The following is a 27,872-nucleotide window of genomic DNA, read 5'->3' as shown; positions in this document are numbered from 1 at the left end:
TTTCTCTTTTGTCACATATTCAATGGAAAGTTTATTCACTGCCAGTCTTAATTTAGTGTAATTTAACTCGCTATACTACTACAAGCATTTCTTCTGCACACGTTTTATTCCGTCTCTATCTGTCGACCGTTGTTAAACTATTACACCATTCCGTTTGATTGGCTGTACATTCGTTCAGAACTTATTTTTCTCACTATTTAATAAATCCGCTGGCGCCAAGTGTTACTTAAGCTCGCCAGCCGATCTCGGAAATCATATTCAATCATTTTTTTCTATTCGTCGTCCCGGTTAATTTTCATCATTCAGTTCAGTAAATTATATTTTGCAATAAATAGGCTTTAGACTAACTAAATTTGATGTGTAGATTTCTTCTCACAGAGTGCTTGTCTTGTGTTGTTCTCACAAGTTCTCACAATTTTCCTGATTTTCTGACAACACCCTTCTTAAGAGCAACAAATTTACACCTAACGCAAAGAGAAAAATTTACAGCACAATATCTCAGTTGTGTAGTTCAACTTCTTCACTAATATAAATATAGTGTATTTACTTTTTTTTTGTTTTAATCGTAATCAATTAAGCTAGGGTTTTCAATAAGTTTCGCTAGTTAATGGGATTAATGCTTTTCTTTTTTTTGTTTTCATAATAATCAGTATCCATTAGGTGATATAATCAATTAATCATAAAGTTTATCTTTAGTTCACATACTTTGAATCGCCCACTAAACAGCAAAAAATGCACATAATATAGCTAAAAGTAACAGAAAGGTTTCACTTGTGAAATAATCGTGTTCCTTAGCTTAGGGGAGGACTTGGCTGCTTCTTCTTGCGTAAGCAGCTTGCTTCTCTCGATCACCGGAGTCAGAACACTTTGCTCACCAATCCTTAGAATACAATTGTTGTTTGTAGTTAGTTATACACAGTAGTAGTAACTAGAAAGGAAGTTCGGGAAGGATCGGGGAGTGTGTGGACGTGTGGACAATAACATCTGCCTAGAAGTCTTTTCGCTTCGTTTCACTACTTCGTCTACCATACCTTCAATCTTCAAAGTATAACGAACAGGGATGGGGGGAGGGTTCGGAGGATTACCATCATTATTAGGCTACACTATCGTACGGTGGTGGCATACTGTATGCGATCGGTTGCACATTGTTGACCAGGGTCGAGCTTTGCTTGCTGTTCGGGACACCGAGGTTGGACCCGGAAGCGGCACCGTTGGCGCCGCCGGATCGACCCTGTTCAGCGGACGAGGCCGCCGTTGACGCTGCTGCCGCCGCCCGCATTTCCGCAAACGACGCTCTGTTGGAGAGGTGGAAGGGTTGAGAGGGCGATAAAAGAGATCATTAGAATGGGAAATTTATTACAAACTTAAAAACAAGCTGCTGGTTGCTAACTAAATGCAAAGCGAAGCTACAATATAAAGCTGTACAAACGTGCTGGAATGTGATGAAAGTCGTTTCTTTTTTTTTTCGTTTCAGGTGCATCTGTGATATTGTGAAGCCGTGCGATAATTACGGAATCAGTGACAGTGTTTCTATAAATGAATTTCTAAAACTTTCTGATCATCATGGATCATCTACTAAAGATACAACGAATCAAAATATATTTTTCAAAACTCCTGAAGCGGTTTGATAAGCATTGTGAAGGTAAGTGATAATAATTGTTCATTTATTAAATTGGTACGCCAATTTTCTTGTATGAAATCATGCAAAACTTGCTGATTGAAATAATCTCGTGAAAAAAAAACCCCTAGAAGATTCCTGTAAAAAAATCACGGGAGAAACCTGTACAGGAATAAGGAGAGAAGTCCCTGGAGAAATCGGAATACATTTTTTCTTAATAGGAATATTATTTAGGGGAACTTACGTATTTTCGGCAGTTTTGTTCTCTTCGTCATGGGGGGTTTTTTGAAACCTGTTGATCTCAAAGTTGGCCTCAAATCCTTCCCAACCAAGATGAGTTATGTGCCCAAATTTCAGGCAATTTGGCCAACAAAAAAACCCCTTGACGAAGAGAACAAACCTGCCGATAATACCCTTTGTCACCCTACTTAAAAGAAACATTCCTCCAAATACATAATTCTTGGACGAAACCCTGAACTACCTCTTGAAGGAATCCATGCTAAAAATCCTTAAGGAATACCTGAAAGAATCTTGTTAGAAATCTCTGAAGCTCCTGAAGTAATCCCTGGCAAAATCCCGAGAGAAGCCCCAGAAGCATTCCCTGAAAAAAACATGGAGGAATCCCTGAAAGAATTCGATGAAAAATCTGATGGAATCCCTGGAGGACTTTCAGTAAGATTTCCAAGGATTTCCAGAATAAATTCTGAGAAGAAGGGATACAATAATTCCAGATGGAATACAGGAAGGAATTCTGCGAGAAATCGCAGGAGATATCTTTAACGGAAACCCAGAAACAACCGAAGTCCCTGGTGAAATCCCGGGGAAAAAAACCCAGAGGAATCCTTGAGGGAATCTCAGGATGAATACCCAAAGGGAACTCGGGAAGAATCAATGAATGAATCCAGGAAGAAACACTCGAAAAAAGTTTGAAAGAATCCCTGAATAAATTCCAGAGAAAATCCAGGGAGACAGTCGGGGGGAATCTCTGAAGGAATCCCTGGTGGAATCCTTGGAAGAATACCTTAGAGAAACCAAGAAAAAATTTAAAAAAAAACGGGAAAAAGCATACCCTAAATGAATCCCAGGACAAATTTTGGAAAAAAAAATCAATGAATGAATCTCAGCAGGATTTAATTACGGAATCCCGAAAGGAATACCTGTTTGGATGTCTGATTGGAAAACTGGGAATAAAACAAATCAATGTTATTACATACATCATCATCTAGTTTCTAACTAAACCGTTGGTGTGCTCGACTGTAGTTGGAAACTGATTTTTTGTGTCTTCTCAGTCTTGACAAAATCAAAACGTTGTTATTTTATTTTGCCCAACGCTTCGGTCCATTTCGGACCTTCTTCAGGAACTCTGGACATATTTATTCGGTGTTTAAGTAAATCAAGCGATTCCAACGTTCATTTTATGAAAACGAAATCACTGCATTCATACGTAAAACCTTCCTTAACCTTCTTCGGGCATTAAAAACAAGTTACAAATAATGCATTGGGGTCATTATGACCCAGAAAATCAAACTCTTATAGAATGATGATTTTTTCACCAATTCAAATGATCTTCAAAGTCTTATTTGATAGATAATTTCGTCAAGAATGTGTTGATATGTTGAAATAGTGGTTTCGGGAACATTGGCCACCGGGAATCTGCTACACAGGGCACCATGTCGGACATGTGGGATAGCACTACATTTTGCCAGTAGTTGTGGAATATCTCGCGTTCTGGACCACTTAGAAGGATACTGTGTTCGGCAAAGTTGCTCAGAAGACTAAGAGCTTTCACATAGGGAACAATTTAGTTCAAGAATAACTCACTGCGTGGCGCTAGTATTCTTAGGAGCTTCCAGTTCAGTCTGAATGTAGTATATCTCGTGTTCTGGACCACCTAGAAGGATACTGTCTTCGGCAAAGTTGCTCAGAAGCCTAAGAGCTTTTGTTATGGACCATCAAAGGTCTGCGCCACAAGCGAGAAAGAAAAAAAAACTAAGAGCTTTCAGGAAACAATTTATTCCGAGAATCACTCGCTGCGTGGCGCTAGTGTTCTTAGGAGCTTCCAGTTCAATCTAAACGTCGTATATCTCGCGTTCTGGACCACCTAGAAGGATACTGTCTTCGGCAAAGTTGCTCAGAAGAAACACACATAGGAAACAGTTAAGTTCGAGAATCACTCACTGCGTGGCGCTAGTGTTCTTAGGAGCATCCAGTTCAGTCTGAACGTCGTATATCTCGAGATCTTGACCACTCAGAAGTATACTGTCTTCGGTAAAGTTGCTAAGAGGACCACCTGCTATACTGCTGGATGCTATATTGGGTTATTACAGTAATTTCAACCTCACATTGCATCTTCTAGTATTCATGCCAAGCATGAATGTTTGAGAATGTATCCGATAGCGATACGAAACACAGTTGAGAAAAAATCGATTTATAAGTGGATAACTGACACTAAGGAAGATTACAAGTGGTGGTAGTCGAAATACGCGTATCTGTCAAAGGATAAGCAACATAGGGCGGAATTAAAAGGTACAAAACTGATTACACTCATTTGAAGAGGGTATTCTGCTTAGAGGGTTCGAAAAGTCGGTACAAGATCGATTTATGAGTTTAGGAAACTTAATTTTTATGAATTTCATGTCATTTGGTAGCTAAACAATAACAAGCATTCATGAGTAGAAACAGATAAAATGAAAATTGCTTGTTTGAACATTCCATAAGGTGAATCAAGCCGATCAATGTTACCCCGTTTAACGGTACACAGAACGAAAATCCCCGTCATAAATTGAATGAAAAGTGTCTCATCCGGGCCCCCCATGCCTAAAATCAGATGATTTGTAGGAGGCCGCCAATTCCAGATCTGACTTTGGATATGGATCATTCAATGTTATCATTATAATCATCCAACTTAGAATCAAAACAAATGCAGCCAAGGATGATTGTCATTCTTCTTCAAATACCCTAAAAAATAATAACTATTGCATCTAGTTTTAGAAAACTGACTAAAACGAATGAACAACTGTTTCATTCAATGAAGTCAATTTCTCATACTAGTAGCAATGATTGTAATATTATTTTTTCTAGGGTATTTGAAGAATAATTGAATCACAACTGTTGGGAGGTGGGGTTTGAGAAGTCCTTTAAACAAACACCTTGGTTGGTGGGTGTAGAGCTAAAAGCTATTAAAGTTTATTAGAATCTTGATCATTATTTCTTACTTTGCAATCTCCTTGTTCTATTTTTGTAGCTGAATTAATCGCTTTGTATTTTGCATGCAATATAATTAAAGAGTTATCTCCTAGCTTGTTTATCATTTGTTCTGACAGTTTGAGCTCCATTAATTCTATCAGAAACAATCAATTCAATTGTAAATCACATCATATTATTTTAATGTTGCAGGAATTATTATACAACTTGAAATCTAGGGGTTTTATCATTAAATTTGTGTGGATTCCTTCTCATTGTCAAATTTATGGTAATGAACAAGCTGATTCTTTGACCAAGTTAGGTGCCAATCGTGGTATTATATTCAATCGTGAAATTTTTCCTTCAGAATACTTTGCTAAAATAAAAAAGGGTTCAATTGAGACTTGGCAAGTTGATTGGGATTCTAGTGAAAAAGGTCGATGGTGCCATTCTATATATCCGATGGTAAATAATTATCCGTGGTTTAAAAATTGAAATGTTGGGAGAAATTTTATTTGTACATTTTCAAGACTTATTTCAAATCATTATATTTGTAATAGTCATTTATATCGTATTAATATTGAAGAAGCAAATTTATGTTGTTCGGATTATATTTTAATAAGTCCTTGAAATCGTCGTTGTTTTACGGTCGATCAAAGCTAAAAATAGATTTTTAATTTATTAAACGTTCCGAATTCCCACAATCAGATTTACTTACAATTATTAGTCTTCCAATCCGAAAACCTCTTTCGAATGGCACAGGCAATTCTATTTTTGTTGACACCGGCTCTGCCTATTAGATTATTTTTGTTATAAATCGTTTGCATGTTTTTAACCAATTTTACTTACGTAGGAATCTAGCTTTTTAATCCAATGTAGATTTTAACCCCACTTTTAGCCTGTTGTGCCTGTCTGAATTTAGATACTGTTTAGATAAATATAGTTTGATTTTAATGTGTCCCACTTACAAAGTATTATTGCAATTCAGGTCGAATTCTCTTTAGGATATTATTTCAAATTTAGGATATTCAATTATAACAATTTTTGAGAAAAACGCTGTCTAACAGTGATTTAGTTCACAACCGTATCTCCCTATTTTTCTTCTATTCTTGCCCAGTCATTCGTTGACATTTCCTCCCATTGGACACGTCATCTCGACATCTCCGAGACGTTTCCCATTTTCAATATGTACCGCGCAGTGTGCCCAGCCATGTTGCTTCTGCCAAAAATATACGAAAATATAAAGTTATGTTTGCAAACCGATAAACAAAACAAAAAATAGCAAAAGCCTCCGGCGATGGGAGCGCAGTTCAATTATCGAGCGACGCTCGTTAAATGGACTGACTTCATAGTCCAGTCGTCGAGCAGAAGCTGTATTTGTGAAATCTTATTTTGCGAATGACTGTTCATTAAAGAAAGTGGACACCTGTTTTTCAATATAAAATATTTATTTTCGAATAATATCATATAAGTCCACTTTTTATAAATAAAATTCAACGTTGTGGTCGAATTTACGGGAGTTTGAACATTTAGGGTAAAAGGGTATAATACACCCCACCGGAGCAAAACGCCCCCCTTCATTTTCTAGCGATTCAAGCGCTTTTTGCATGCGGGATCGATTGGAAATCTTAAATATTGATGATTAATTGCCATCAAGCTGGTCCGTTAGTTGATTGGTATAGAAAAGCAATAAAAATATCAAAAAGTCTGAAATCGAGGCTTTTGGCGTAATATTTTACCTCTTGCAAGCTGGCTTCATCGTAAACGAAGCTAGTTCTGTTCGCTTATGTTATTTTGCAACTTTTATGCAGTTAAACACTTGTTAAAAGGCCCTCCTAGGATAAGCGTGTGGTAGAATTATCTCAATGGTACAGTTTTATCACGGGGCTGGACGTTTTTCTTTTGATGGGGCGTATTACCCCGTTTGTTTTGATAAGGTAAATTTTGGAACGTTTTCGGAAAACGTTTCAAAGCTTCCATAGCCGCCCCTCCAGAGGTAAAGTTCTCATGCAACACTTCACTAACTTTAGAAACAACGATTTGCAGTGAACAATAGATGGAATAAGGCGCCAATTTTAGATATATTGCCATTTCTGCTTAGGGGGGGGGGCATATTATACCTGTTTACCCTACAGGGGATAGACAAAATGATCGGGACAGGCAAAATTTTCACTTTTCAAAAAATGTTCAAGTCACTGTAACTATTCCAAAAATGTACCAAACATTCTCAAATTTTCACTGTATGTTGATCATCTAGTTGTGTATCAGTGGTCCAAACTTGGAAAAGATCGGGCCATTCTGCACGAAGTTATAAAGTTTAATGAAAGAGGCATAATTATTTGATAGCCAACTTTGAGCTGTTATATCTCCGGATTCAATGAACCAATTGCAATGAAATTTTGACCATTCACGACTTATTTAATGAACTCTGGAAAACATTTGACATAACTTGAAATTTTCAACAAGAGAAAAAGTTATAGCAATTTTATTTATTTCACGATTTTTTTTAGTAAATTGGTCTATTTTTAATATGCATCCCATTACTTTTTCAATTTATTGGCGGTTATGACGTTACTTTCCTTCAAAACACATTTTTATATTAGTCAATTATAAGGAAATTTAATGAACTATTATTTGCATCTTGAACTTTGAAACGATGTTGAAGTTTTGGATAATTTGGAGTTTTATTAAAAAATGTAATCTAATCGTTATAATTTTCTTCCGCGTTAAGAATTTTAAGTTTAATCAAAGGTTTTCGATAGCTCATTATGTAAGTCATAAATGATCAAAATTTCATTGCAATCGGTTCATTGAATTCAGAGATATGTTATATCGAAGTTGACTATCGAAGTTGACTATCGAATAATTATACCTTTTTCAAGAATCTTTATAACTTCGTGGAAAATGGCCCGAAATTTGGAAATATTTGATGCACTTTTCGAAAAGTTACAGCTGTTGAACATTTTTTGAAAAGTGATAATTTTGCCTGTCCCGATCAATTTGTCTATCCCCTGTACTTCTTATTTCTGAAGATCGCTCGAACTTTCCTCTTGATACCTCCCATTTCCCATTAGATTCTGCACAACTTTCTCCGAAACCTTTCGTGATGCCGCGGACCAAATTCAATCAACAGAGCTTGCTTCTCTTCCATCTTTTTTGAGATGCCGCCTAATTATTGCCCAGTATCTTTCAACAACACGTAAGTCAGGGCAGTTTGGTGGATTTTGTAATTTTTCGACAAAATCGACTTTTTCCTTTTTAAGCATCTCTAGCGTAGCAGAAGCGTAATGAGCAGATACCAGATCCGGCCAAAACAATGAATAGGGGATCCGTATGCTTTCGGTAGATGGGTATAATATTTTTTATACCTTCTTTGCTATAATTTTCAACGTTGAGTGTTCTCGTTGTGAAATTTGAAGAACTCTTCAAGCCGCGTGATCAAATGGCTTTTTCCCATTTTTTTTCGTTCCTGATGTATCGCACATCATCCGACATATCTGTTCTCTGCTCAGCGTTGCAAAATTGCGATCCCGGAAGTGTACTATTATCTAATGTTACGTATGTCTCGTCGTCCATCACAATGAATCGATTTGGCTTCTGGAGGAGTAGTACAAGTGACCGTGTTTTCGAAGTAACCTTCTATGAATCCGTCCTTTTGGGTGCTTTCTTTTTTTTTTGTTTTTTTGTAGGTTCTGATATTATTACGTTTTTGATACGGTATTGTTCAGTTTTTTTGGTAACTTCACGAACGGACATCGGTTTTTGCGATTTCAAAAAGCGTTCTGCTGCCAACTCATTTTTCTAATCCGATGCTCTCCTTTTGCGTCCAGATTTCGATAAATCTTCAACAGGAAACGTTTCTTCAAACTTCGTAACAATTGGAACAGATTTAGTAGTGAAGTATACTCTATGCGAATTATCGAAACTACAACTTTTCAGAAAACCATTTGGGCAAAATTAATCTGTGAGTCGTTAAGCTAATCCAACCCATCGCTCGAAATTTCTCACTTTTGATGTTCCAGTTGTTCCAAACTGTCGTGAAATTCAGTCCTTCAAAACTACAGGAGTAATGTTGTGTGTTTTGAAAACAGATGCATGATCTGCTGGAATCCGTAAATATTTTGAAGACTAGAATGCTTTTCAGAGATGCTGTTCAAATATTCTAGGGCATCCAAACTAAGCTGGAATTCAAAACTTCAGATCTATACTCGTAACAGTAGATATGATGCTATAAAAAGTAACATTGTATAATCATTGTTTTCTGACCCTAGAAGCACATACTAGAAGACTAGTAAATGTACTATATACTGTTAAACATTCAGTGTCGTCCAAACTGTCCTGGAGTTTTGTCCTTGGCCTGTTCAGCAGTTAAATTAACTGTTTTCGCTATGAAATGTAACATCCCATATCCAACTATCTATAATCTATGACCCCTTTGAAATTGCAAGAACTATTAAAAATTTTGTTTGGCTTCGTTCAGCCAGACTAACAAAATCACTCCGAAGAGCAGATCATCAGATCTACACTTGTTTGTGACAACAGCTTTTCTGCTACACTGAGTAATTATACATAAACAGCCATGCTCAGTTTATGTTTCTGAAAAACAATAGGCGTTGATATTCAGTGCCATCCAAACTGTTATGGAGCGTGGTTCGTAAAATCTGCCGCCATGACATTAGTTGATGTCACTATAAGCGGTACCTTACTCAATCGAATAGTATACACACAAACTTCTTCAAATCATATATACCTACCATTCAAAAATTTATTTTTGGGGTTAATTCAAACCATCTTATCTTTCGTGCAGATCAGAACTCCAAGACTACAGTATTCTGTACATTCTCTAGATTCTGAACTTGAAATACAAGCCGAATGACCTACAGAGAATATGAACAAATATATTTGTAGTTCTCTAAAACTTTCAGCTAAATCGCTTATTAGGGAGCACGGTTAATGCATGCCTTAGTCGACTTTGTTTTATGTTCATCCAAACCGCTGCTAATTTTTGAACAAAACTGAACAAAAGCGATTGTTATTGAATACTAAATCTTGAATAGATAAATATTAAACGTAAAATTCTTTCGTACCATTTCGTCTACAAACTAATTTCTACGCCACAAAACCAAAAGTAAAGGAAGCAAACATGCATGATCTTACTGCAGTCTACTCTATAGACTAACTACCACACTGAAAAAAAAAAACACGCAAAATAGCCTTCAAAAAACATGGCCCACCTACATGTATTATTCCTAACAGGCAGTTTGAGAGTAAAACTTGTCCTAAGTATTTATGATATTCGTCACGCTTTACGCATATAGGAGGATTCTAGTCGCTAATTTCTGATCTGCTTGTTGATGTGTTTGTGTCGTATTCCAATCAAGAGTGTTTCCGTTCGTTCGTTCTTTCTCTCCGTGTTTGAGTGTACGTACATAGGTGTCACTAATGTTGCGTTGAGATGTGTGGGATTTGATGTAAGTGTGTGTAAAAGTCTGTGAATGTTCAGTACGTGTGTGGGTGTGTGTGTGCGTGGTGTCCAATTGCGTTCTATTTCCTCTGCTGAAGAAGGACATCATCAAATGTTCTATAACAAGATATTCTCTAGATCGTGCTTTCATACGCGTCGAACTACATTGTATGTTGTCCACAATTTCCATATATTTCCGTTTGGCGGTCGAACTTTGCGGTCCGAACCCCCAAAAACAACTACATTGCATTTGCTGCTTAATTACAACGTACGTACTTTCGTGTCTCAATTTATTTCTAGGTTTTTTTATATGGCTAGGGGTTTTACAATTACAATTACTCTGTTTGCTTTGGAAATGCTTAACTGTATTTGTATGTTTGTGTCGCTGTTCACATCGTTTAACATTATCGGCTTAACAAGTTATGAAATGTATGCGTGTGTTGCTTTCTTTTTTTTGGTATTTGTATGTTGGTATGTTTGTATGAGTGTCTTTTACAAAGTCTCCCTCTCCTTGTCGTCAAATGTTTGTCCTAGCGCGCGGGGGTTTGTTCTCACGGTGATTGTTCAGGTCAGTGGGATATTGCTCCAGGTAGTGCCTTCTTCTAGATTAATTCGCGGAGAGAGGAATACGTCCGTTTGTGTGTTGGAGGTGTGTTAGTGTGATTAGAGATGGTGAGTGTGTTCTTCCTGATTTAGGTGGTGAGATTCAAAAATGCGAGCAATAACGCAACGCGATGCTTCTAATCATGATTAGTAGTATGCTTTGGATGTTTGGTTGCTGTTTTTTTGAGGGAATTAGTCTAGCGACTGATTTATGTTGGACGCCATACGTCGGGATCCTCCATTAGGGTCGAGTGCTGATCCGTTGAGGGTACGCCCTGTACCGGGGACATCGCGTTCGGTGAGGCCATCGCTGCCATGTCCTCGCGAGTTCCCCTATAACGCGGGCGTAGGATGGTATTGTGTATGGTCACAATGCAAACCATTCGACAGTTTCAATGAGTTTGTTAGCATGGAGTGGAAGCATAAGATTCAGACCGTTAGAAGGTGATTCAAGTATCAGGGTGTCGACTGCGTGAAAAAAACACTGAAGAAAAATAAGGATCCTTGAAAAATCTGGGAATTTATTACAATTTGAAAGACAATTATACAGTGCTTTGCGTGTAATTTGGTGAGTTCAATCCATTCTAAATGTTTACACTAGACCTGACCTTCTAATGTTTTGCTTGAGAAACCATTTTTAAACAGTCTAACGTTCACCGTATACATAATAGTCTATACTGATCAGTAACTGAAGAAGCCACTAATTCAGATTCAGTCAATTTCACCAAGCCTTACACACTAAAGATGCTGGTTAGTACCATGTAGTAATCTCATTGTGTAAGTGTAGCTGATCAGACAAGGATACTGGAGTAGCAACTACGGTCCGTTAGATAACATGATATGCATCATTTTGAACACAAGAAGTATTTTTTGATTGAGCTCAAATTCGAAGGACAGTATTTTATTTGGAAAGGTCTGGATAGCTAAGGAAAATCAAGGAATTTAATTTTCACGATCGAGTCGACACCCTGAAATATGGACATGATATGTACACAAATAACTGTGAGCTTGGAGTTAGTACATTAATATCAGACACCACTCTGAGACACTGTGAAGGTACATCTGCTTGAACAAACAAGATAAATAACAACGTGAGAATTGCGAGATTGTACTTACTTTTTGCCGAGCGACATCATGCCGTAAATCATTCCGGTGACGAAAATGAGCCCGCAGCCGAATAAGCTACCCAAGCCCAGGCAAAGGATCACCGGTGGGAGTGCGATGCTGCAATCGAAGTAATCAGAGTAATGTATTATTACAAAACTTCCTCACAAAAACAATCACATCATCACTCTTACACGCAGTACAGCGCGGCTCGGTTCCAGTACGGTCGTTGGTCCGCCTTTTCCGCAATCTGCTGCACGTGATCGATGAAGATGAAACAACAGGGCGCCTCTATCGCTAGCACTACAAAACCGGCCAAAATTTCCAGGATGCCACCGACCAGGCAGCCGACGTCTCCCAGCAGGATTCCGATGCAGTTGTACAGACCGAACAGGACGGCGACTGAAAGGTGGAAATAACGGATTATTGACCTTCTGATACCCACATTTTTGATTGAAATATAACTTTTCGTCATTTAAAATTGACAATTATTATCATAAATATTTCATCAAAAAATGCCATGGTTGGCAAAGACGTTACTACAAACCTTTTTTTGTTTACATATATCAAACATTATAACGCAGAGTCATGGAATCATGCCGCTGAGTCATAAAACCATAAAGCAGCGGCATGAGACCATGCAACATGGTGCAAATAGGTGCGAGCTTTTCAATCTTTACACAAACCTATGAAGCCATTTGTTTTTACGTGCCCATTCCGATTGGCTGTGTTTCGTGGTAAGACACAAAGTATTCTTTAATTTTCAAAAAGAACACGATAAGTTCTTGTAGCCACTTTTCGAACCCTCTAAACATAATACCCTCTTTGAATGAGTGTAATCAGTTTTGTACCATTTAATTCCGCCCTATTTTGCTTATCCTTTGACATATGCCTATATTCGCGGAAGTTCTTGGGTGATCTAAAACATCTTTGAAAATTACTTCTCTACAGAACTATACTCCATTGCTGCATGGACCTGTGGGATGTTACATTGCATCAATAATGTAATAACAATCCATTGATTACGCTGGAAGATCTTGAGGCCTTTCCTCGCGGAAGTTCTTGAATGACCTGGAACTTCTTTGAAAATATCTTTTCTACAGAACTATGCTGCAGGGACCTGTTGGATGTTGCACCGTAGCATGTAACAACAATTAATTGATTACGCTTGTAGATTACGGCAAAACAAATCATGATATCATGTCGATTTTAAATTGTGTACTTTTATAACATAAAAACACACATTTAGGTATCGCCAAATCATGACGCAATTTTTCAATTCCAATGTCACAGATTAAATATTTCGTTTGTGTGAATCATTAGCTTATTTAACCCTTTGGAGACGGATGCGTTATATGTGCCCAGCCGAGAAAATCGACCATCACAAACGTGTTCTAGACCAGCGAGGTTGCATCCAGAAAGGTGAAAATTCCGTTTCCAAAGGGTTAAATTTATGACGTAAATTTCGTAGGATTCCAAGATTCCACCGACGTTAGCAAACAACAAGTAGTAATTCACATAAACGACAATGCAGGGCAATTTCAATCAACAAAACACCAATCATCAGCCCTCTTTTATGGCATGATGATTCCGATGATTCATCCTGAACCACAAACAAAACACAAATTCGCTCGCTCAATCCGATATGGCAGATTTATCTGTAGGACGGTGGTGTGTCGTGTGTCTTTCTAATCTTATCAGAAAGCCGCGCACAGTGTTCCTACTACTTCTGTGTACAATGCAAGACCAGAGCAGCGTAGCTCACTAAAAACGTCACCGTTTGAGCTACAGATTAGTCCGATAACAATCGGAGTATCTTCGTTGTCTATTTGGATGTGATGGTAGTCTAGTTTTTGATTTTGCCAGCAAATTCAGCGATAAGCGACTTTGTTCAAGTTCATTCCCGAGTAGTTTACTCTCGGACTCCATTACTCCAAGAACTGTTTTGATCTTTTTAATAATAAAGGGACCATGCTGAGAGTGACGGGTTCTATCCTCGGTCGGCCTTGAAGCTTTTCGTAAAGGAAAGCTTACGAAAAGCTTTATGCCTGCCACACGATAAGCACTACCCGTCATAAATATAGACTCACAAAAAGTATTGCAACAATATTGCATCACACTGACTTACCTCGATATCCCTAAGACCACGTGCGTTACCATGTACGTATGCAAAATGGTCATTGACAGAGGAATCTCTCAATTAATAACTGTGGAAATCCTTATAGCATATGGGGCAGCTTAGATAAAATGCAACTTTTTTCAAATGCACTAATTTTTACGGGAATATGTCCAACTGAGATGAACTGTGTCGAAGTTAATAGGACGCAATCAGTGAAGTACTAGATTGAAAGTAGTGAGCTGGATTTTTGTATAGTGAGATGATCAATTGGGTTGTTTAACGAATTAAATATTGCCATTTTCTTTATCCTAATCGAAAGAACTTATTTTTCTGAGTCTAAGGTGAGTTTATTGCGTTCCAATTCCTTTGTTTTGATGGTCAAATAAACAAAACATTTTTAATTTCCGTGGATAGAATGACAGTTCAATCGATAAAGTGACAGTTCGCCCCGAACAAAAAAAATTCTCCATACAAACTTCAAATGCATTTTAAAAATAGTTCCCGGGCACCAAACATGATGAAATTTTGGATTTAGACTAATTTTTAGAAGGAGATTCCGATTATGCAATAATCTTAATACCCATAAAGAACCCAATTCTCCATTTCTGCAATAAATTGTTGCAAACAGCGTGGGTATTATGATGATTTCTTGCCTAATTTGATGCTGTTCGAGCAAAAGTTTGGGTAACTGTGTTGTTGAAGTTGCAAGAAATAAATGAACAACAGTTACTCAAATTGTTGCTCAAACAGCATCAAATTACGCAACTCTCCTTTGGCAGTCTTCACCAGCACTTGCCGGACTAGGCCATCAGCTCCAGGGTACACTTCGATCACCACGCCACGCGTCCAGCTCTTCCTCACTCGTTTGTCTGCGATGTACACCAGATCGCCCTGGCTGATGGGCTTAGTGCCTCAGTGCCACCTAGTTCGTTGGTTGATCGCCGGCACATACTCCGCTATCCACCGCCTCCACAGAATATCTGCTAGTGTCTGCGAGCACTTGTACAGGTCCCGGAGGGCTTCGCATGCAATCGTCGCCGAAATACGCTCTCTACCACCAACTCTGGACCTTTTACGAAGTGGTTCGGCGTCAATGCTTCGCTAGCCCGGCGCGAATTCACCAGATCCTCCGCTTCTGCCAACGTAGTTAGCAGCACTTCATCCGTCAACCTTCTTCCGTTTTCAACCTTCTTCTGTTGATGGTAGTACTCTAATAACTTCCCGGTAATGGGGTGTCGTTTCGGCAGTATAACTGGGAACCGAAGTTCGAATGGAAGGAACAAACCCTGGGCCGCTCCATCCCAGTAAGATACTGATAAAATCCCAGAATTTTTTTAACCAAAGGCTTCTGGAAGTATCTCAGACGAGATTCATTTACCAGATAGCGTCTAAGGCATCTGGGAAACATATCAGAAGGATGCTGGAAGTACTCAGAAAGTTTTTAGAACATTCTATGAAGGATTCCGGTACCATCTAAAACATAATTTAATATCGATCCCAGAAGGATTGTGAAATTATGTTAGAAGGAAGAACTCCACCAATATTTTTTTACAGAATTCTTTCAAAATTTCTCCTAGTAGTTTATCAATAATTATTTAGGGTATTCCTCGACTTTCTCAGTTATTCATCAGCAATTTATCCGAATGTCCCAGTGAAATTTTTCTGGAATTCCTCTAGGAATTAATCGGGAATTCTTCCAGGCATTTCTCAGGAATTTACCCAGAGGTTAGCCCGGAACCTCCAGGAGTCTCTTGGGAATTTCGTCTAGAATTCATCCAGAAGTTCTTCGAGAACTCCTCGAGGAGATCCTCGGGAATTTCTTCAGGAGTTCCTCGAAAACTCCCTCAGAACTTCTTCAGAAATTATTTAACAGTCTCTTGAAAATTTCTCCAGGAGTTCCTGAGGAATTGCTCCAGGAGTTTGTCGAGAAGCCAATCAGAAGTTCCCCAGGAACACCTCCAGTAGTATCTTGGAAGTTCTTTCAAGATTTTGTTGTAAATTCCCAAGATTTTCATCCAGGAGTTCTTCAGGACTTCCTCCAGGAGTTCCTCGAGAAATCCTCCCCTATTTCAATGGGAATTCCTTCAGGATTTTTTCGAATATTCTTCGAAGAGTTCATGGGGCATTCCTCCAAAAATACCTCCATGAATATCTTAGGAGTACACTGCAAATTTTGTTTGCTGGTATTCAGCAAACTTTGTTTTTTTTTGTGCTGATTTCATTCAGCAATACGAATTTACTGGGTATCAGCAATTATTTTTCAACTTGCTGAATCATCCACCAATTTTGACAGTTGATCGGTAACGTTGTGCTGAAATTCAGTATTTTTTTGCTGATTTTTTTTGTGCTGGAAGCATTTCAAAAAAATTGGTGTGTACAGTACATAGAGAAGTTTCCCGAGAATTCTTCCACGAGTTGCTCAGGTAATCTTGCAGGAGTTGCTCAGGAATTCCTGCAGGTGATCCCCGAAATTTCTCGGAAATAGTTCAGAAGTTACTCAAAATGTTCTGAAGGCCTGGGGAACTCCTCTAATAGTTCCTCAGGATTTTTTCCAGAAGTTCTTCGGGAATTCTTCCAGGAGTTCCTCGGGAATTTCTCCAAGGATCCCTCAGAAATTCCTTTACGGAATGTTTTGAGGAGTTTCCGGGAATTCCTCCAAGAGCTCCTTGAGATTTCTTCTAGGAGGTCCAGGAGTTCTTCGGGAATTTTTCCAAGAGTTCTTTGGGATTTTTTCCAGGAGTTCTTCTGAGATTCCTCCAGGAATTTCTCTAGGAATTCCTCGGGAATTCCTTCAAGAGTTCCTCGAGTTTTACTTTAGAAGCTCATCGAAAATTTCTCCAGGAGTTTCCCTGGAATTCTTCCCAGAGTTCCTCGTAAATTCCTCCACGAGTTCCTCTGGAATTTCTCCAGGAGTTCCTCGTGAATTCCTCCAGGAGTTCTTTGGGAATTCCTCCACGAAATCTTTGGGAATTCCTCCAAGAGTTCATCGAGATTTCCTCTGGGAACTCCTGGAGGTGCCGGGGCCCGTGGCGTAGTGGTCGCACGTTCACAAAAGAGCTGTAAATTAGATCAAGTGGAAAAATTCTTGAAGGAATTCCCGAGAAACTTCTGGATGAATTTATGGGAGAACTCCTGGAGGAAGATCTGGAGAAATTGTTAGAGCAATCCTTGGAGGTATTCTTCAAGAGATCTGTGGAGTATTTTGGAGATATTCTAAAACTATTGTTGGAGAAATTCGTGGAAACAATCTGGTGGGATATTGCGAGAAATTCGTGCAGCAGCACGTGATAATTTCATAACAATCTAGTCTAGTTTCATAACTAAATTATACTGAATTCTAAACCAACTCCTTTCTATTTACGAGGGCGTCGGTGAGTCGCTGGCATCTCGAAAAATAGATATCATTCCTTTTCTACTATACCTTCCTATCCGCATAACTTGTTTCTTATCTATTCAGAGAGCTATCAATGGAGCTTAAGCCTAGGCTTGTTAGCCAGAACACTGTGTAAATGTGTTTTTTTTTTGTCGGGATTTGAACCACATCCAAGTCAACCCATTCCAACTCCTTGACACCTATGGGGGCATCGGTGAGTCATTGACCTTTCATAAAGTAGGTGCCATATCATCACATCGTTTCTTGTCCTCGTAACGGAGAAGATGGACGAGGCCGGCAATGGAAGTTTTCATGTCTTTTTTACTTCAATCTCTGATTGAATAGCTGTTCCTTCCCGAATAGCATTCCATAAGCAATTAGAATAGGAGTATTGAAGTTTTAACAAGAGAACTTTGAGTATGCAATCTACGAATTACTCCGTTACCACGCTACGCAATACAATTCCCCAAAAATCCATCCAGAAGATCTTTGGGACCTCCTACAGGAGTTAAAGACAATTCACACCGTCTTCAACCAGAGGCTGCACAGACTGAATACATTACTTACACTAGACAACGGACAACACAGAACACCCAATGGCCCAGTGATGAATTTTTCGTTTGACGAAAGTTTCCACCGACTGAAGCGGGAATCGAACTCACACTCCGAGGCTTACGATGCGCCTAGACGCCTGCCGCCGCTAACCGCACGGCCACGAAGCCCACGAGTTCCTTAAGAATTCCTCTAGAAGTTCTTCGGAACTTCCTCCAGGAGTTTTTCGAAAATTTTCCGAGGAGCTCATGGGGCATTCCTCCAGGAGTTCTTCAGGAGTTTCTCCAAGAATACCTCAGTAGTACATCAAGAAGTACCTTGGGAATTCTGGCAGGTGTTCCCCGAGAATTCCTCCAGGTATTACTCAAAAATTGTCCCAGGAGCACCTCAAGAATCCAAACAGAAGCTCCTTAAAAATATCACAAGGACTTCCTGAGGAACTCCTCCAAGAATTCCTCAGAAATTTATCCAGAAGTTCCTCGGGAATTCCTCCACGGGCTCCTTGAGATTCCCTCTAAAAGTTCATCAAAAATTTTTCCAGGAGTTCCTCGAGAATTTCTCCAGGAGTTGGTGGGCGGCAATGATAATTGTATCCAGTATTATAGTCATTTACAGTTGCTTTTCGGCTCGAGTCTGCATCGGACGCAGCAGCAGGTCGGTCTCGGTGTAGCTAGGTTGTTTTTTTTTTGAATAGCTGGTGCTGGTTTTGATAACAAAAGATAGCGGTAGTTTTTGTCTGCTGACTAGAGAAGACCTTCACTGCACGATGGAAGTTATTTGTAACAGCCTACAGTTTCGATTCCCGATTGGAACCCCGCCACCTTCTTGGGAAGAAGTTGCGGATTTTGTCAAACGGTTGAAGTGCGACCCCATGCATATGGAGGCAATTTACAAATTGCCTCAAACTAGACTACTTTGCATGAAGTTTAAGTCTTTGGATGCGATGGAAAAGGCGATGAAGTTGAATGCAGAAGAATTAAAATTCCATTATTCCAATGGAAAGGTAGTGGATGTGCATATGTCCGTAGCAGGCAGAAATGTGGCATATGTGCGCGTTTTCGATCTCCCACCGGAGGTGCCCGACAACGATGTTTTGCTTGTTTTAGCCAACTTCGGACACGTTTCAAGTATGGTTCGGGAAAAATTTCCAGCTGGTCTGGGCCTTGACCACTTGCTCACCGGTGTTCGAGGTGCATATGTTGACATGGAAAAGGATATTCCGGCGGCACTTGAGATTGCGAACTTGAAGGTGAGGATTTTCCATGATGGCCTTAAAGGTAAATGCTTTTTATGCAACGAGGAAGGACACCGTAAGGATTCGTGCCCACAGCGAAAAAAAGGAAAACCTCAACGAAAAAGAAATCAGGGACCTGTCACGTACGCCGGAATTGTCGAATCTGGACCAGTGTTGACCAATGCGAAGGATTTCCTCGAAATGGATCAGGATCATGAAGTTATAGAGGTACTGGACGAAGAAATCTTGGAAGCGGAGAGGGTACAGCGTCTGAACTCGGAACAATACGTAGACCAACTGGAAGAAGCGGAACGGAAAACAAGACAGGAGCAGGCAACAATCGAGTTGACCAAATTCGTCAACAGGATCAAAGAAGCGGTAAACAAACAAGCGGCGGATGAAAGGAGAGCCCAGTTCGCCGCGTCATCATCAGGATCAGCGGAGATGTTGCGTCCGAAAAAATCTGCTCGCAAGAGCTAAGTGTTTTTTTATTGTGGTTTAACAAAATTTATTGTAATAAATATCAGAAATATCGGCTCCGTTAAGTGCAAGGCACGAATGAGCCTGTAAAATAAATTAATTGAAAAAAAAAAAATTATAGTCATTTGATGGCAAGAGTCTATTGAAAGAGCTTGATTCATGGGAAAGAAATTCAGTTTTTATTTTGGCGGAAAATTGAAACCAAAAGTTCCTGGGGAATTCCTCCAGGAATTTGTCGAGAAGTTCCCTACACTAGTCCCTTGGAAATTCCTCCAAGACTTTTTCTCATGAATTCACCAGAAATTAATCCAGAAGCTCTTCGGGACTACTTCCAGGAGTTCCTCAAGAAATTCTCCAGTAGTTCATCTGGAATTCCTCTAAGACTTGCTCCAAAATTCTTCGAAGAGTTCATGGAGCTATTCTCCAGGAGTTCCTTATGAATTTCTCCAATAATATATCAGGAGTACATCCCTAGAAGTTTCCTGAGAATTCTTCCAGGAGTTGCTATGCAGTTCCTTGGGGATTCCAGCAGGTGATCCCCGGAATTCCTAGAAAATTGTGCCAGGAGTTACCCAAGAATTCGGTCAGAGGTGCCTCAAAAATTTCTCAAGGAGTTCTTGCCGTGGGAAACTCAAGAGCTCCTCATGATTTCATCCAGGAGTTCCTCAGGAAATCTTCGGGAATTTTTCTAAGAACCCCTCGAAAATTCTTCCAAAAATTTCTTAAGAAATTCCTCGGGAATTCCTCCAAGAGCTCTTTGTGATTTCCTCTATAAGTTCATCAGAAATTCCTCCATTCCTGGGGAATTTCTCCAGGAGTTCCCCGAGAATTCCTCCAAAAATACTACGGAAAATCCTCCAGGAGTTCCTTGAAATTTCCTCTGGGAACTTCTGGATGAATGCCCACAAAAAAATCGTAGACTACTGGAAGAAATTCGTGCAGCAGCACGTGGTGGGATCTTTGGAGAAAATAAAAAAAGGGTTTTTCAAAGCTGCTAATCCTGTCTTACTTCCGTTTATTCAAAATATTTCTTGACACACTGTACCCAAACCGTTCTAGAATTGAGAATTTAAACCCTTTTTTCAATGTTTCGTGAAATCTACCATCCGCAATCCAGTATTTTAGGCAAGGTTGCCTACTACCGCAAGTACCGGTACCACAGGGCACTCAGAAACGGTATTTCGGCACCAAAAATTTGTCGATTCTTGAAGGAGTTTTTGGAAGGGAGGGAATCTCGAAGGCTATTTTATGAATTCGTCAGAGAAATTCCTGGATGAACATTCGTAAAATAAACCCAGTAAAACATCCGAATGAATTGCTGGAGAAATCTGCGAAAAAATCCCTGTCGGTGTTCTGGTCATATATTACTAGAGGGATCCATGAAAGAATTCCTGAAGATTTTCTCAAAAGGAATCCTGGAAGCATCCTCGGTGATATTCCCGAAGAAAGTTTCGCGGGAATTTCTGGAACAAACCTTTGGAGTAATTCATTGAGCAATTCTTGGTAAATTTTCGGGAGGAATTCTTGAAGGCATCTATAGAGGAGTCAACAGAGTTTCAGACGAAATTATTTTGAGAACTTGCTGGGAAATGAACACAAGGATGCCTTAAAAAACTCACCCTCAGCATAGTCATACTGAATACCTACGTCTTCACAGCTGTGGCTATAGGTACCCTTCTGGTAGACGGAGAGTAATTTCAATAGGAATATTTAGCGAATTTCTGAAGAAATCCTCGGAATAATTCCTGGACATATGTTCAGCTTGGTAAAATATTTGGGTGAATTGTTGTAAATATATTTACCTAAAGGTGTTAAAAGTATTGTTTTTTCTTTAATACTGTATAAATCCTCAGCAGGTAGATTTCTGAAACTTTTCAAGAAATTATTTGATGGATTCTAGAATAGGGGCCGTTTATAAACCACGTAGATTTTTTGAGGGGAGGGGGGGGCCTGACCAAAGTCTACGCTCCATACAAATTTTAAAATTTTTGTGTGGACAAAAGTCTACGAGGGGGGAGGGAGGGGTCTGAGATGGCCAAATTTTGGTCTACGTGGCCGCTCGCGCAGAGGCTTTGTGCCACAAGCCGACATGTGCCGAGATAATCACGGGAATATTCTCACGAGCGAGCGTGAGGTGGTCGAGAGGTGGCGGCAGCATTACGATGAGCACCTCAATGGCGACGTTGCAAGTACCGAAGGTGGCGTGGTAACAGATCTAGGAGTATGTGCACAGGACGAAAGACTTCCGGCCCCTGACCTTCAAGAGATTGAGGAGGAGGTTGGCCGGTTGAAAAACAACAAAGCCGCTGGAGCAGATCAACTAGGGTAAGTGTACCAATTATGGCACTACCTAAGCAAAACTATTTGTATAAAAATAACAAGAAGACCAACGAATGTCACCAATTTGTTAAAAGATAGCTGAGCTAGCATACTTTACAGGAAAAATATAGAAACGGAGCCAAAACTACTTTTAGTATTTATTAAAGCGTGTGCCAATGATAGGAACCCTGTACCAGTTATGGCTACATTTATTAACTTCGGTTCCTTTTCGCACTATTTGCATGCATTCCTTATGGGATTAGCCATAACTGGTACACTATGGCGAAAAAGGGTGCAAGGAAGCCGAAATTTTAAGGAAAATGATTTATTCCTACCATAATTTGAGCAAAATGTGGAGTTTAAATGAGTGCAACCATATTTTGTGAACGTGATCTGTTGTCCATATTTTTTTTCTTGTTGATTTACATCGTTAAAAGGTGAAAATCAACTATGGCGATTAATTGGTACTATAACCATAATTGGAGCACTTACCCTACCAAGCGAGCTTCTAAAATACGGTGGAGAAGCACTGGTGAGAGCACTACACTGGGTCATTACCAAGATTTGGGAGGAGGAAGTATTACCGGAGGAATGGATGGAAGGTATCGTGTGTCCCATCTACAAAAAGGGCGACAAGTTGGATTGCGGGAACTACCGCGCGATCACACTACTGAGCGCTGCCTACAAGATACTCTCTCAAATTTTATGCCGCCGTCTATCACCGATTGCAAGAGAGTTCGTGGGGCAATATCAGGCTGGATTTATGGGTGAACGCGCTACAACGGACCAGATGTTCGCCATCCGTCAGGTGTTGCAGAAATGCCGCGAATACAACGTGCCCACACATCACTTGTTCATCGATTTCAAATCGGCGTATGATACAATCGATCGAGAACAGCTATGGCAGATTATGCACGAATACGGATTCCCGGATAAACTGATACGGTTGATCAAGGCGACGATGGATCGAGTGATGTGCGTAGTTCGAGTATCAGGGACACTCTCGAGTCCCTTCGAATCTCGCAGAGGGTTACGGCAAGGTGATGGTCTTTCGTGCTTGCTGTTCAACATTGCTTTGGAGGGTGTAATAAGAAGAGCGGGGATAAACACGAGTGGGACGATTTTCACGAAGTCCGTTCAGCTGCTTGGTTTCGCCGATGATATTGATATTATTGCTCGTAAATTTGAGACGATGGCGGAAACGTACATCCGACTAAAGAGTGAAGCCAGGCGAATCGGATTAGTCATTAATGTGTCGAAGACAAAGTACATGATGGCAAAGGGCTCCAGGGAGGAATCACCGCGCCCGCCACCCCGAATTCATATCGACGGTGATGAAATCGAGGCGGTTGAAGAATTCGTGTACTTGGGCTCACTGGTGACCGCCGACAACGACACCAGCAGAGAAATTCAGAGGCGCATTGTGGCAGGAAATCGTGCTTACTTTGGACTCCGCAGAACTCTACGATCGAACAAAGTTCGCCGTAACACGAAGTTAACCATCTACAAAACGCTGATTAGACCGGTCGTCCTCTATGGGCACGAAACATGGACCCTACGTGCAGAGGATCAACGCGCCCTTGGAGTTTTCGAACGGAAGGTGTTGCGTACCATCTACGGCGGAGTGCAGATGGAAGACGGGACTTGGAGAAGGCGAATGAACCACGAGCTGCATCAGCTGCTGGGAGAACCAACCATCGTCCATACCGCGAAAATCGGGAGGCTACGATGGGCGGATCACGTCATCAGGATGTCGAATAGCAACCCGACTAAAATGGTTCTCGAGAGTCATCCGACCGGTACAAGAAGACGTGGAGCGCAGCGAGCTAGGTGGGTCGACCAAGTGGAGGACGATCTGCGGACCCTACGCAGAGTGCGGAACTGGAGACAAACAGCCATGGACCGAGTGGAATGGAGGCGGCTACTATGTACAGCAGAGGCCACCCCGGCCTTAGCCTGACCGGTAAGGTAAGTAAGGTAAGTAAGTGGCCAAGTCTACGATGCAATTCTTGGTATAGGGGACTGCATTGTTTTGATTGTGTATGGAATTTTGATGTTTCTTGGCCTTGTTGTTTACAAAATTTCTGTAAGAGTGAAAGAGAAGAAGATAATTTCATGCAGTGCCCTATATCCTCTGTAGAATACCAACAAACAAGCCCAACAAATGACCAACACAACGTGAATCATAGCAACCTTTTTTTTTTTTTTTCATAGTGATTACGGCGGTAGCACACTGTGCTTACGTTCTGACACCGCACCCTTTCCCTACGTTTGCTTCTATGAGCCTCTATTTTTGTTTCAACACACAGAAGTACGTAGGCATATCGTGGCCCAAGTCGACACTGTTTTGGCCTGCGTTGAACAAAAATAGTTTTAATAAAAGTTTCCCCTTTTTTCTTTTTGTCAATTGTTTTTTGTAGTATGGTCCATGTATTTAGTTAGGTTCTTGTCAATTTGTCAGTTATTCGAAGTAGATCTCCAATATGTAGTCAATAAGTCAATTAAGTCATTCTGATCTGTTTTATCATAGCAGCTTTAGTCTTTGCTTTATTGAAGTGTAGTTTTATTGGAAATATGCTGAATATCGTTATTAAAAAGAGACGTCTGGAACTGTGTCCTGCTAGTTGTTCCGTCATGCACTAATAATGCCTAGGAGATTAACGAAAACACGTGTGTTCGGTCAGATGTCCATTGCGTAGAAAGTCAAGGAAAATAGGTTTCTTTATTGTCAGTTGTTATGTAAGCCTCGCTTGAAGCACTTCCCGTGAGAACCCTGTCATCTGTACACCAACTAATCCGTATCTTCGTACACAGCTAAATACTATACTGCCAACCGGCGAAAAGCCTATGGGTAAATATTCAAAAAAAAAGGAATAATAATGCTGTCTAGCGCGTTGTTTTCTATCGGCCACTATTTTAGTCTAGTTCCCAACTGCAAGCTTTTTTCCAATCTTATCGTCAATTGTCTTCTAGATACCCCACGGAATTGATGAGTAGTGAGTTCAATGCAGAGATCCCCCCCTCACACTCCCAAATTGTGGTAGGCCCCCGCTAAACCTGCAAACCAGACCCACTCCCAGCCAAAAGCTCTAGCAGATGTGGACAAACCGGTGCTCAACGTGCTCTCCCATAGTGGCAACATCAAATATGTGGACTGTACAACAATAGTAGTTTTAAAACCCCGTAACGTGGGTAGATCACCTTAGAATGGTGCGTTGCGGTGTAAGATCTACCAAATCAAATTTTGATCTTGATATTTACCGTTTTTTTTAAATATTCCAAGATCAAAGTTTGATGCTCTTTTCCTTGTGTTTTGTAGTATTTGTGCTAATTAACATTTTATTTCAGCAGGATCCAGGTAAATGTATCGTACGATATAAATAATATTTTAAAAATATGTAACTGTGGCGAGCGTATCACTAATATGTAGCTTATTTGACGTACGATGTTAATATTATTTTATATTTCAGATTATCAACCGAAGAATCTAGTAATTCAACCAAATGCCAACAAGATGACAAGGATGAATTGGGCAGGCAACTGATTCGAAGCAGTCTAACAATGGTGGGCCTGAACGTTAACCAAGCGTATCCTTTGGAGTTTACCCTTCCACTAACAATACCCAAATTCCCGTGACACCTAGGCCTGGGAGATCGTAGAGTTGTCTACATTTTTCATAGGTGTCCAAAACTAACCATCCTTTCCCATTCCTCAGCAGTCGCAAGGACGTGGCCAGGGCAGTGCTCGACCATTGGAGGATTGCGTCAGTCTTGTCTAAGAGTCAGAGATTAGTCCCAAATCTTTGTGCTTTGGTTCGGACGGGAAGGAGGCAACCCTCATAACAGCGGTCTAGGACTGTACCACCTACGAATTTGTGCGACTCGCTTAATGCTAATGCTAATGCTAATGCTAATGTACAACAATAGTAGTTTTAATGAAATGAATACTAAGAATTTAGGCCGACACTCGAAGTGACGAACTTTACAGTGCTAGTTGAGTAAATACACGAAAGATGGGTAACAACAAATGTGCACAAACAGATGCATAACAATATGCATGTAAAAAAAAAGGCCGCAACTATCCATGGTGAATTTAAAATAATGACAACGTAAATATAATGGAACAGACTCACCGAATGAATCATAGCAACCTTGGATGAATATCGGACTTCAATAACAAATATTTGTTATAACGACAAACAGTCTAATGTCTTATGAACACATATATTATGTTTTTCGGTCCTTTACCAAAGATTATTGTCAGATTCACCTTTGCTTGACCTGAGCAAAAATTGATATAACTGGCAGGCTTCTGTTTAAGAAATAAATTACAAATTACTAAAAAAATGTAAATAGAAATATTTCTTAAAGTATGCACAGCATTTGTACGAATCGATTCCATTGAGTTGTCCAAAAATGTCTCACGAAACCTAATGCAAGCCTATTCATACAGGGGAGAACAAAAGATGTTTACAAAATTCTTAGTTTTTTATACACGGGAAATTTGAACACAAATCACTACCACTGAGGCTTTTAGATTGGTCAATTTACTCATCTAAATGTCATCAGCCAAACTACCTTTTATCATTGAAACTAAAATACTCAAAAACTTGCAGATGCATCCTTTTTCTCATAGGGTCTTGTACCATTTGGGCAGGTGTACCTATTTTGGGCACTTGCCGATATAACTAAGTCAATTTCAAACCGATTGATTTGAATTTTTGTACGGAGTTAGATACTTTGCGTACCTAACTCTATACAAAAATTCAAATCAATCGTTTTGAAATTGACTTAGTTATAGCGGCAAGTGCCCAAAATAGGTACACCTGCCCAAATGGTACTTCTGATTGCTTGCATAATTTATTCCTCTGATTCGATTTCCCAGCAAACATTATTAGGCATGTTTACTTAAAAACGGCTGCAAGGTTTCAATGTCTACAAATTGTATGCTTTTTGTGCCAGCCTGGCGCTAGATAGCAAATCTATTTTTCACACTTACAGAATCCTCCCACAATTCCAACGGCGCGTCCGCCGTACTTCAGGTGCCACGGCACGTCATCTCGCGGTACGTTATCCTGACCGGGACGGGCCATCAACCCGGCTAATCTCTCGGCGAACGACTGCAAACACAAGCAGAGAACAAAAAACCAGATCAAGCATAATCAATTAGAAGCTAAGAAAAAAAAATCCAATAAACAAGGTGTTCAACCACCCCCAAAAAAAAAACGAAAAAAACCCCACCCTTCCTCCCTGGTGTCTCTGTCTCACCGAGGAACGCACCGTGGTGCGATAATCTCTCGGAAGGGGGTCAGAAATCGATCGGAGTTTCCGTTTTTCTTACCATTTCTTCTTGTGCTGTTACTTCTGCTGAGTTCTTCTCCGATGTTCTGATATGCGAACGAGACGAGGGTGAAAATTGGAAGAAATTACGCTGGCAAAAACCAGAGCCGAGAAGAGCTGCTGCTGATGATGATGATGATGACGAGTTCAAATACACTCACTGACTGACAAGCGAGTAGACGACGTCGGGGAAGAACGGAACAATCCCGAATCGACCGGACACTTGCACTTCACGCACGCACTCACGACGACGACAGCGACGGACCCGTTAGCGCATCACACACGTACGGCGAGGATCTTTCCCACGGGACCGGAACGGGACCTTTTACTGCAGCTATGCTATCTGCGTGCGATAAAGCGGACGAAAACTTATCGCGAAATGTTGCGCGACGATGATCCTCCTTCGGGTGAAAGATTTTCTGATGTTTTGCTCCCGTGCGGTTGGCAGCGAAAATCGATTGTTGTTGACAGCCGACTTCGGTGG

General features: G+C 40.2%; 1 protein-coding gene across 2 annotated transcripts; it reads right to left on the bottom strand.

The window, feature by feature from the left end:
• On the bottom strand, positions 1 to 27,872 carry LOC109403358 (calcium channel flower). 2 transcript variants are annotated; one of them, XM_019676172.3, is made up of 6 exons: positions 27,390 to 27,846; positions 27,048 to 27,168; positions 12,167 to 12,374; positions 11,985 to 12,092; positions 11,096 to 11,201; positions 1 to 1,295 (listed from the first exon to the last, which is right to left on the bottom strand). In XM_019676172.3, exons 1-6 carry the CDS (start codon positions 27,390 to 27,392, stop codon positions 1,236 to 1,238), a joined length of 606 nt encoding a protein of 201 aa, XP_019531717.1. In that variant the 5' UTR covers positions 27,393 to 27,846; the 3' UTR covers positions 1 to 1,235. The 2 variants fall into 2 exon arrangements, with proteins under 2 accessions (XP_019531717.1, XP_019531716.2); XM_019676171.3 differs by lacking the exon at positions 11,096 to 11,201 and having other exon boundaries at positions 27,390 to 27,872.

This window comes from Aedes albopictus, chromosome 3 (assembly GCF_035046485.1).
Source record: "Aedes albopictus strain Foshan chromosome 3, AalbF5, whole genome shotgun sequence".
NCBI classification, from domain to species: Eukaryota; Metazoa; Arthropoda; class Insecta; order Diptera; family Culicidae; genus Aedes; species Aedes albopictus.
Note: the sequence above shows the minus strand (reverse complement) of the source record. Positions and strands in the feature narration are given on the sequence as shown.